Source organism: Octopus bimaculoides, chromosome 10, assembly GCF_001194135.2.
Source record: "Octopus bimaculoides isolate UCB-OBI-ISO-001 chromosome 10, ASM119413v2, whole genome shotgun sequence".
In the NCBI taxonomy this organism is placed as follows: Eukaryota; Metazoa; Mollusca; class Cephalopoda; order Octopoda; family Octopodidae; genus Octopus; species Octopus bimaculoides.
This window is the reverse complement of record NC_068990.1, coordinates 15,650,221-15,662,816: the sequence shown is the minus strand read 5'-3', so window position 1 is coordinate 15,662,816 and position 12,596 is coordinate 15,650,221. Positions and strand designations below refer to the sequence as shown.

At 35.1% G+C, this 12,596-nt stretch overlaps 1 protein-coding gene across 1 annotated transcript in view; it reads left to right on the top strand.

Annotated features, from left to right (window-relative positions):
• The window catches only part of LOC106879652 (ubiquitin carboxyl-terminal hydrolase 14), a 34,045-nt gene that overhangs the window by 10,291 nt on the left and 11,158 nt on the right, over window positions 1-12,596 (top strand). Inside the window, exons 6-12 of the mRNA XM_014929317.2 lie at window positions 802-848; window positions 1,468-1,598; window positions 3,454-3,534; window positions 5,638-5,711; window positions 8,028-8,110; window positions 9,920-9,951; window positions 11,730-11,795. Of these exons, the coding sequence (XP_014784803.1) occupies window positions 802-848; window positions 1,468-1,598; window positions 3,454-3,534; window positions 5,638-5,711; window positions 8,028-8,110; window positions 9,920-9,951; window positions 11,730-11,795 (514 nt within the window). The remainder of the gene's footprint in view (window positions 1-801; window positions 849-1,467; window positions 1,599-3,453; window positions 3,535-5,637; window positions 5,712-8,027; window positions 8,111-9,919; window positions 9,952-11,729; window positions 11,796-12,596) is intronic.

The window sequence follows — 12,596 nt, the reverse complement described above, 5'->3', positions numbered from 1 at the left end:
ACAATATGTCCTATATAAGTGTGTTGTGTAAAGTAGTTGGCATTAGGAAGGGCCTGTAGCCATAGAAACCATGCAAAAACAGACAATTGGAGCCTGGTTCAGCTTTCTGACTGGCCAGATGCTGTCAAATCACCAGCATGGCAAATAGATATTAAGTGATGATGATATATATATATTCGTTGAGTGAAGATGTGTGGTTTAGTGAGGGTATTTGGCTCATGATTGTAAGGACACAAGTTTAATTCCTGATGGTGCATTGTGTCTTTGAGTGAGGCACTTTGTCTTCATGTTGTTCCAGTCCACTAAGCTGGCAAAAATGAGTTGTACCTGTATTTCAAAGGCCAGCTTTGTCACAATGTGTCATGCTGAATCTCCTTGATGACTACATTAAGGGTATTCCTGTCTGTGGAGTGTTCAGCTACTTGCATGTCAATTTCACGAACAGGCTGCTCCATTGATTGGACTGACTGGAACCCTCAGAGTCATAAACGAGTGACAATTAATATTCATTGATGTGAGTCGTTAAGTAAGGGGGTTTGTTCATTAGTTGACTTTTCATGTTTTCCATTGGTTGTATGTATTCTTTCAGTGATGTGTTTGTATTTCTGGAAATAGTCTTCTAACAGTTTCTAATGTTGTGGAACCTTGTGGGAAATTGGAAGTATGAAGTATCATTGTTATTTCTTTGTTGATACCATTTTAAACACAAAATATGGGAAAGGAGAAAACTGCCTCAATATAAAGAAAGTTAGGTGGATGTTATTTGCTCATTTAAATATTTCTGTTTTTTCTTTCTTTTAGTCATCCTCGGAACAGGAACACCACTCCTGCGGGTTCAATAACTCGAGGTATTTAATAGTTCTTTTATTTGCATAGTTGTTTTGGTTTCCACAACAAGTCCTTTATTTATGAAGTGGATGGTCCTTGAAAGAGGGAAAAAGAAACCTTTCCTGCTAACAGCTAGGCATTATAATTTACCATGGCAAACTATAATATAACATCTGTGCTAACCTAGAAACTTTACTATAACACACAAGTGTGCTATTGTAAAGTATTTACTATATATATATATATATATATATATATATATATATATAGTAAATACAGTGAACAATATAAGATAACGTAGGAGGAATGGGTTTAACTGGTATTATTGTACTCACAATCATGAGATTATGGTTTCAACTCCCAGACTAGCTGCCTGTTGTGTTCTTAAGCAAAACTCTTCATTTCACATTGCTCCAGTCCAATCTGCTGTAATGAGCTGACATTGAGTTCAAGGGGAATGTTGGCCTTGCCTGCCCAATAGGATGACATCATTTGAAAGCTAAAACAATGCAGAGCACATTGTGACTAGCAATGTGTTACAACATCTGATAGTCTGGTTGATCACATGATACTATGAGATATATATATATATATAATACTAAACGTGTGTAACAATATTGGTTTCTTCTCTCTTCAAAGCAATGCAAGACCTGTTCAACCTGATGAATTTAGAATCAACTGCTATTTCACCATTATTTTTCCTGAATGTCTTGCAAATGACTTTTCCGAGATTTGCTGAAAAGGGCGAGCAAGGTCTTTTCATGCAACAGGTTAGTGGTCTTATTTGAAATTTATCAATCAATTAAATGCTTGTATGCTTTATAGAAATATTTGTCTGTATGACATACAACTGTGTGTGTGTGTGTGTGTGTGTGTATGTATGTATGTATGTATGTATGTATGTATATATATATATATATATATATGTATGTATAATATAATATAGGATAAAATCTTTATAAGAATTTATCAAGTAGTCAGCGTGAAAAAAACCTCATAATGAAAGAAAATTCATCATTTTTTTCCATAAATATATATAATTTATATAAAGGGCATTAACTGTGTAGTAACGCCTCACGCTTCGAGGGACTAAATAAGTCAAAAACTACCAAAAAATAAGCAACATGTTGCTTATTTTTTGGTAGTTTTTGACTTATTTAGTCCCTCGAAGCGTGAGGCATTACTACACAGTTAATGCCCTTTATATATATGTATGTTTATATATATGTATGTGTATGTATGTATATATATGTATGTGTATGTATGTATATATATATATGTATGTATGTATGTATATAAATGTTCACTTCATCTTGACAAATAATAGGTACAAGGGGGTACCCAGAAATAACTGGAAACATTCTCTGGCGGATCAAGCCAGTTGTAGTTCAGACTTTGGCTGCTAGAAGTCACTTGATGCAACCCTCAGGCATCAGTCTGCCAACTGGCGGTGGCATGTGAGGTTGTACTGTCATGTCTTTGTTTTGCAGTGTGTCTCCCCTGTTTGTTGAACAGTGTGCTTCCATGAAATTCTGTTTTCTGCTGGGGAAAATGGGGGCTGAAACAGTTACCATGCTTTAAACAGCTTACAAGGATGCTGCCACGAGCAAAACACAAGTTTACCAGTGGTTTTCAGACTTTAAGGAATGGTCACTTGTTACTTGAAGACCAACCTTGTTCAGGATGACCATCAACCTCCCAAACATCACAATAATTCATGAACTGATCTTGGAGGGCCGTCACCGAACAATTGATAAGCTTGTTGATATGACCTGTGTGTCTTGGAGCTCCTGCCAATGAATTTTGAGCAAGGAATTGTGGATGAAAAGAGTTGCAGCAAAATTTGTGCCTCATTTGCTCACAGAAGATCAAAAGTAGTCTTGACTGAAGGCATGTTGTGAACTGAAAGAACAGCTGGAAGTTGATCCAGACCTTTTTCTGAAGGTCATCACTGGTGATGAAAGCTGGTGTTATGGCTATGTAGTTTACCTTATAAGGAATTATAGTTTGGGGAATGACCACAATATAAGCCAAAGAAGCACTACAAGGACTGTATTTATGACAACCTAGTGAAACTGAAAATAGATGTTCAATTCTGAGGAGGGAAAGTGACAAATAGAAATGGGTTAAGGCTTCTGGAAAAGGAAGATGTTGCTAGCTTTGAGCTAGCCAAAGGGCAGCATGCACAGTTAGAATGTACTTTGAGAAATGGAGGAGTATATATTGCATCTACTTTCTTTTCTTTTGTGCTTTCTCTTGTACCAGTGTCCTGGTTTGCAAATTGAATAGACCATGTGCTCAGAGCCTGAAGATTGCTTGAAGACACAAGGCATGTTATAAAAGCCTGCCTAGGTCTGTGTCTCCAAAGCAAGTAACTATTAGCACCCCATATCTTTTTACCGTGTACTTTAAATGGTGTATATCTATAATACAAGTAAGAAGACGCTGATTGAATAGAGTACAGCTTTATTATTAGTTACAATTGTTTCTGTACCACTCCATTGTAAGTAAATGATTGTGTGTGTGTGGTTGATTGGAACATTGGTGTTAGATAATGATATATATGAATGTATAAACCAATGCAGAATGCAAATTCTAATATAATATCTGTTCTAATTCCTCTAGGATGCAAATGAGTGTTGGACTGAAGTAGTACGATGCCTGCAACAAAGTTTAACACACAGTATGGTTGACCAGCCGAGTGAGGTAATCTTTCTTCATTGCTATACTTTCTGGCTCTTTTCTGTCTTCTAGTTTTAAGACTGTCACTCGACTCCATTTGACCAAAATAGTGTTTACATTATAATTTGAAGTTATAGAAAATAATTAGGCCTATATGGAATACTAAAGCTTAGGCATGGTTAAAATATTTGCTTCTCAACTACACAGGTGTTCAGGTTTGGTCCCATTGTGTGGCACCTTAGACAAGTGTCTGCTACTATAGCATTGGACTGACCAAAGCCTTGTGAGTAGATTTGGTAGTTAGAAACTGAAAGAAGCTTGTCGTATATACATATCTTCCAATCTATACATACATATGTAGACAGATATGTTTGTGTATGTATATCTTTGTGTCACCTTGTCTTAACATAGTGTGACCATTGTAAATGGTTGTCACTATCAAAGAAGCAGCATTATTCATTTCCAGAATTCTGCAAAACCATGTCTGGCCATGAGGAAATATTACCTTGCTTGGAAACAGGTGAGGATTGGTGACAGGAAGGGCATCCAACAGTAGAAAATTGGCCTCAAATGATCCTGTCCAACCCATGCAAGCTTGGAAAAGTGAAAGTTAAAACGATGATAATGTTCATGTAAGAAATGGATATTTAGTTCCATTTCTTTACACTCATGGTTTCACATCCTTCTGGGACCATCTCTGGCTTTTACCAATTCCAGGATCTATAAAATAAGTACCACTTGATTACTGGGGTTGACTTCACCTTTCCCAAAATTAATGGCATTATGTCTATATAAAAGATCATTATAGTTATCAACTGTAGACGGTCTTAGCACCATACTGGGGTTAATAAGTACCAGTCATGTATTGGGGGTGGAGGTGATCTAGTTATTCCCCACTCAAATTTCTGGTTGTGTGCCTATGTTAAAAATGATAAAAGGGAAATGGGGTGGATAGATGGTATCAGTAGAGTAAAAGGTAGAATGGTTTACTATGTTTCCTTGTTTTCTCGCTTCATGTCCCACCAAAGTTGACTTTTCCTTTAGTCCTTCCAGAGTTGATAAAGTATTTGGGTTGATATAATCAACTAGTTCATCCCCTCCCCTCAAACTTTGTGACTGTATGACTAAAACAGTAATTGTTATATTTACTAAACTGTTGCATCACCAAGAACTGTCTCTTTGGATTATCTTGTCTCATTCTTGGCAACAACATCTGTTAATTTTTATTTAAGAATTCTTTTAACTGCTGTTGGAATATAAAAATTGCAATAAGCACAGGCATGGCTGTGTGGTTAAGAAATCCACTTTCCAATGCTGTGGTTTGAGGTTCAGTCCTGGTGGAGGGTAACTTAGGCAAGTGCCTTCTACTTAGCTACTGGCTGACCAAAGGCTTGTGAGTGGATTTGTGGTACACAGAAATTGAAAGTACCCTGTTATGCACGCACATGTGAATGTGTGTGTGTGTGTGTGTGTGTGTGTGTGTGTGTGTGTGTGTGCATGCATACCTGTGCAAATTTATGTATGTATAGGTTTGTGTGTTTGTTTACATTTGTGCTGTACATAAGTTGCAGGCTGTGTACGATGACATTGTCAACAAATTGTCTACTCAGGTTACGTCTGTCTGTCTGTTACTCTCATGATCTCTATGTATATATATTTGTGTGTGTGTGTGTTTACCTTCAGTGCCAGTCAGCTGCACCCAATCATCTCATTCTGTCTAAACAAGACTTTCCTATAAAGGCCACTACACTGAATAAAGATTCACTTGGGGTGGGGTGCTAACTGATCCAATCCCTGCTACATTGAAATTGGACATAAAATGATGATACTTTATTTTACTGGTTTCATTGGACTGTGGTCATACTGGAGCACCATCCCCAACAGTACTATTGATTGTATCAGTTTCAATACTTTGATACTTATTTGTTTTATTGTCTTCAAAGCATTGACAAAAGCTAACCTGTGTGGGATTTGAACTTGGACGATCAAGATACGTAACAAATACCACAAAATATTTTGTGCAGTGCTCTTAAATCTGGTTATATACTAAAGTCTATGTATTTTTTAAGTTGAATTTTTTTAAAGTTTATTTTATGGTAACTTCTATTTTGCTTGTTTTATTTCCAGGCCAGTGAAGAATCTGTGGCGAGTTCTTCCAAAAAGTTTATTGATTTGTTTATGGGTGGTGAATTTGAAGTAGTGTATCCTACATTGTTCATTGTTATTTTCTTCAGCTGCCCCTATTAACCCTTTTGATACCAACCCTAGCAAGATTTTCAGTGTTCAGAATATAATTAACCGTATTTCATGAAAATCTAATATCTTTACTATAGCACAGTGATTCTCAACCAGGGTCCATGTGATCCCTGGGGCACCATAAAAATTTTGTTGGGGGTCTACACAAACAAAATAATAAATTAGGAATCCACAGTATTTTAAGGGTCCACAACAAAATTTTGCTTTAGATGTATTTATTGCAAGAAACGGTTAGATTTCTTTCTTGAATGTTTTACCTAATTTAACATCGTTTTTGGCCACTGAAACATGTTCTCTTTGAGAATGCTATTGTGAACCTATGCAAGTGAACATGTGAAAAATAAAATAGGAATTTTGAAAGAAGTATCTATAAAACTCATTTTTAATGTTGAATGGCTATGGGGGCCCACCAGAATGAAATAGTAATCAAAGGGGTCCAGAAATTAAAAAAAAAAAATGGTTGAGAACCACTGCTGTAGCATTCCTAAAGAAGAGTCAAAAATTATCTTGTGAACCAAAAAAATATAATTTCCAAAGTCTTTTTGGATGTGTCTGTTTTAAACATTGTAGATTACAAATCTGAGAAAAAAATGTGTATTTGTTTTAAATATCTGAGATTGTGATTCTTTGCAAATATGCATAACAAATGCGAAAAAACTTTTGGAGGGAAAAAAAGTGAAAACGAAAAAATTACAGAAAGAGGGAACGTGCACACATTTTTCTTTTCTTTTTTTAATAGTTTTAAGATCTCTATAAAACACACATCCAAAGAAATTATGCAAATTTTGATACAGGATTCTGTTTAGAAACAGATAGGAGTTGGCAACTGGAAGGTCAAAGGAATCTGTCTCAACAGATGCTGTTTGGTCTATGCAGGCATGGAAAAGTGAATGTTAAGATGATGATAGAGATGGTTCTTTCAGAACACCCCTTTCACTAATATCACTCATTTCCATGTGTGTGTTTACTTCTTGAGATAGCCATACATTATATTATAGATGTAAATTTATTCAACATTTATCAAACAAAGAAGACGGTTAAACTGTCTTTGAGAGAAATGTTATATGGATGAAAGTGTGCATTTGCGAAGAGAACAGAGAAAACCAAAACCTCTATCTTATGTATATGAAAAATGACATAGTATTTAAAAAACACACACATACGGATGCACACACTTATGTATAAACACATACAGACATACACACACTCTCATACTCATCTCGGACAGGTCTCGGATGAACCCCAATGCTGGAACATAAGTTCAAAAGAAATGGAGTTAGAGAGACGTGTCATTGAAGAGATTGCAACAATGCGATGAAATAGACAAAAAAAAAAAAGAAAGAAATGACATTAACAATACTGAACATTTGAACAATAAATTGTTTGACCAAAGTGTTTAACATATGAGTTTGAAAAACTAGTAAAAAAATGGCTAATCACCATTAACTAACAATAACAATAAAGGACCGAACCAGTGCATGTGTTTATTATTACCGGCCATAATGCCCCTCCCAAGGTTCAGTAATATTTCTTTCAACACACGAATTCACATCAAGAATCTTGCAAACCAAATACAAATATGAACTATATATATATTAATTTTTTGGAATGCCAACAATATATATATATATATATATATATATATATATATATGAGATTGGTGCCAGTGCTCCTGGACTGGCTCTTGTGCGGGTGGCACATAAAAGACACCATTTCGAGCGTGGCCGTTTTCGTGCGGGTGACACGTAAAAGCACCCACTACACTCTCTGAGTGGTTGGCATTAGGAAGGGCATCCAGCTGTAGAAACTCTGCCAAATTAGATTGGAGCCTGGTGTGGCCATCCGGTTGCACCAGTCCTCAGTCAAATCGTCCAACCCATGCTAGTATGGAAAGCGGACGTTAAACGATGATGATGATGATGATATATATATATATATTCTACACATTCTACACACATCTGTTGTCATTGTCAATCCAGGATATATATTTTTCAATTGTAATCATTACTGATAACTGAGCAGCAGAGTGTGTTTATTGTCCGTCTGTCCTCATGACACCAGAACCTTATTTTAATTATGGTTTCATTAATATATACGTATACATACACACAATATTGTATTGTATTTTTTCATATTTATTCAGCATAATCTTTAGTCTTTTCAACAGATAGTAGATATTTCAATAGTTATTCTCCCCTAAATCTCAACCCATTGTTTATATTCAATTGTTTTCTGTGAAATTTCCTTGACTCTGATACTAGAATGAAATGTAGTGAAATGACAGATGAAGATGTTTCAAAATCAGTTGAGAAATTTTATCAGCTCAGTTGTTTCATTGAAAAAGGTTAGTTATCAAATTTTATTTCATTCAAATATTTATGTGTGGAAACTCTTGGTTTCAGGGTTTAATATTCTGCAAAAATGCGTCTGGCCATGGGGAAATATTATCTTTGGGAAAGGGTGAGAGTTGGTGACAGGAAGGGCATCTGATCATAGAAAGAAAAATCTTCCTGGGTGAACTCTGATCAATGTAAGCATGGAAAAGTGGTTGTTAAAACAATGCTATTGAATGTTAATCAGCTTAACCCTTTCAGTACCAACCCTCTTGAGACTGCCCCTGGTTTTTGTATATAAAGTTTGTTTCAAACTGATCTCAGTTAAAACTTATCAAAATTCCATTTTAATTTGTTTCAAACACCAGCTTAATACGAAGTGGGAGTGCTAAGCAATGCTATTACCAGTTCAAATATGCTTGCAGCATGTTTGAACTTGTAAACAAGCCATTCATTGTGTTTGTCATGGAGAAAATTTTTCACTGTAGACAAATGGTGTAAATACACCTAAATCAGCTCACAGCACCACCTACCCAGACTGTGAGATACAAGCATTTCAGAGTGGTTATCTCCTCTTCAGTCACAGCAACAAGACAGGGTGCGCTGTGAGCTGACAAGAGAGAGAGTCTCTCTTATGCTATTCCAGGCATCATATGATGACTAGTAGCATTAATCGGTGGCTCACCATAAACAAATTATAGTGTGGGAGTACTAAGCAGTGATGTGTATAAATGTAAAATCACTGTGCACCCTGTTCAGTTTCTGTGAAATGCTTGCATCTCACAGTCTGGGTAGGTGGCGCTGCAAGCTGATTTATGTGTATATACACCATTTGTCTACAGTGAGAAATTTTCTCTATGACAAAACAGTGAATGGCTTTCTTAAGGGTTCGAACATGCCACAAGCATATTTGAACTGGTAATAACCAGTTTAATAATGACAAACTTATTTCACTAAATTCTTCATTATTTTCAACAAATTATTGAAACAAAGGCAGCATATTTAAAAAGAATTATGGTAACAAAAGGGTTAAAAAAATAAAACGGCCATTCATGTGAAATAGTTCATAGGATGGATTAGAAATCTTTAGAACTACCAGTTCTTTATTGGTTAAGTAGTCAAAATGCCAGAGAACTGAGTATGGTATTTAGTGATACAGTATGGTCCCACTGTTGATGATTACTCACCCATCAGTGTTCCATCTCTTTTTACTGTAGATGTGTGCAGAAATTTGTGCAAATTTTGTCTTTACCTGTTTTTGAATAACCATCACTGGATTGCTATATTGACCACCTAAACAAAATGCAGAGCATGATTAAATGTATGTTAAGATATTGTCATGAAATTGCATGATTAATTTCTTTAATTAGAAATAAATTCACTTTCATCTTGGAAACCTTGTGTGTGCTCATTTTCTTCCTTTGTGTACTACATGTAAAATGTGTGTATGCAATAGATGATACATTGGTCACCATCTATCTAGAATCTTCTTAACTCCATGAATCAGTTGTGCTTATATACTTTATTTCCATTGCTCAGACTTCTATGTAAACCACCTACATTGAGAAGTTTCAAACTGCTTATTCTTCCACGTTATGTTTCTCAGTGTATATGTCTCACTGTGTACTTGATTGTTTGAAGTTGACCAACCTGCCACTTTTTTTTTCATATATATCCTTTCACTAATAAACTATTCAGTGATTTTGATTGTACTTAATCATGACAGTTGAAATATATTCTCTGTAATAATGCAATGTATTTCATTAATTTAAACTTAGAGGAGATATCAAATTAACTTCTTGTGTATTGTGTTTTTGCAGAGGTCAGGTATATGCAAGCAGGATTAAAATCTGTAAGTTTTCTATATTGTCTTTTGTCTGTGTATTTATATATATATATATTTGAATATAGCTGGAAAAAAAATTGTTGTCCTTTCTAAAGATTATAATTTTCATGAATATATCTTAGGCTACTCTAAAATATATTTCTTACTTGAATTTCAGTGATTTTTTTTTTCTTTTTTTTTTCTGTGAATAATTTTCTAATAAAATATTTAACCCTTTAGCATTCAGATTACTCCATCAAATGTAATACTTATTTAGTCACATTGTTTTAAATTAATTCTATTTTGAAGTTATGAGATTTTGTTGATGTGATTGTTTATTTTTAGAATGACATTGTAGGGTAGGTGTGCGAGGCCAGATCTGGCTAGTTTGAACATGAAACATGTAGAATATTTTGGTCAGATATGGCTGCTTTAAATGCCGGAGGACTAAGCAACCACTAAGAATTGTACATGTAAATTAGACTCTACATTAGTCTCATGATAAAATATTGAAGTCAATCTATTTATCTTCAGTTAATATCACATTGATGGCTATGTTAAGGCTATTGCTGAACATCATATTTCTTATACACAGTTCTTATTGTTGGCATTTCTTAGGGAGAGGAGGCCATTATTTTATTTTGGTTTTTACTTCATACCCCATGTACCTTAGTCTTAGCTGTTGGATAAATTTATTTCATAATTTAAGCCAAACAAAAAAGTTTTGCTATCATTTGCAAGTGAGTAGGATCATTTAGCATGTCCCATGCTTTTGCTGGCTGTCTTAGGTGTCAACATAGTTGTGAGCCCCTTGACTTTCTTCCCTTGACTCAGTGGGACACTGTGATTTAGCAGCCAGAGCTGCATGAGCAAGCAATTGACTGATGCTCATTTCCTGCTGAGCAAGATGGAGCATTATGAAATAAAGTGCCTTGCTCAAGGAATGCAAACAGTATCAAATATTACAACAGGACACATTTTATTTTTGTTCAGCTCTGCTGGAGCTCAGCTTATTACTCCTCTTAACCCTTACAATAGTATGACTTGGCTTGACAAGATTATCTTTGTAATTCACATCTTTATTTGTACTTTCAATCATCATCATTTAATGTCGATTGTCCATTCTGGCATGGGTTAGACAGTTTAACCAGGTTGGCATGCTGCTGGAAGGCTGCACCAGACTCCAGTCTCATTTGGCATTGTTTTCTACGGCTGGATGCCTTTCCTCCAACCACTCTGCAGTGGGTGCTTTTACTTGCCACCAACACAGGTGCCATTATCATCTTTAATCATCTAATTAACCCTTTTGTTACCATATTTCAATTGAAACATGCTGCCTTTTTTTCTATTTTGAAAATAATGAAGAATTTAGTATGATAATGATTTTGCCATTGTTAAGCTGGTGTTTGAAACATAACCTGAAATTTTGATGGGAGGTTTTAATTTAAATCACTTCAAAATAGGAAATTTGTGTTGGAGAATCAAAGGCAGTCTCAGACAGTTTAGTATCACAAGGGATAAATTCTCTGGTTTTACAAGTTCCTAATTTTTTTAGAATGAAATGCTGAAATAGAATTTTGAAGATAACTTATAGATATTGTAGAAATATCTTTCCCAAAATCCCATATTCTTCCCCTCTCACAACTTTTGTCTTATGTGGTTTGTTGCATGAAACATGTTTTTAGTTGGCCAGAAATTTTCAAATTAACACAATCCATGAAAGACTTGTATTAAGTATGCAAATTACCTAATTTAAGTCAGAATTTCCTGATTTCATATTAAATAATAGTGTTTCTGTTCTACAGGGTCTTGAAGAAACCATCACAAAATTTTCACCATCTTTAGGCAGAGATGCACAATACACCAAATCAGTGAGTACATTCTGTCTTTGTCAGTGAGTTTATTTGAAGCTAAGAAGAGGGTTCAATACCAACAATGGACTGAATTTTAACCTTGCTTGTATATTTTTTCAGTGAGTTCATTACGCTTATTATACAATGTTGGTTTAGGTTGGGTGGTACTTTCAAGTTAAAGTTTTTGAGGAGTTTTTTCCAGTTAAAGGAAAGCATTGCTGCATTAGAAATAAAGGCAGATGATACATGTCAGTTAACTACAGCAAATGATGGGTTTATTTGGTTGTAAGTCATGAGTTTCATAGAAATGAGTGCAAACATACATGCATACACACTTGAGATTCTAAAAGTGTTATGTTCATATATACACACTAGGCCTTTCCTGTGTACCCAATCTGTCCCTGTCAAGCTTTCCTTACTCTCTTCTGAATACCCATCTTACCTGCCTACCCTTCCTAATCTATGATTGCTATTCTGTCTGCTGTTCACCTTGTAACTTGTCACCACCATCTTTATCTCTCATGCCAGTTGCTCCTACCCACTCTTATATAATGCGAAATAGCCATGTATCTCCTCTATCATGCTTCATATACATGTGTATGTATATATATACACACACACATGCACACTTTTTTGCCTATCCATACCTACACACACATTGTTTGATTTTACGATAAAATAAAAACACTTGTACATTAAATTGAAGTATTACTCAATATATTTAGTAGAGTCCAAATTTATTATTCTTTAAAAAGAATTGTATTGACAGTAACTTCAAAATTTTGGCTAATTAAGCCATCACTGGACTGTATAATATAT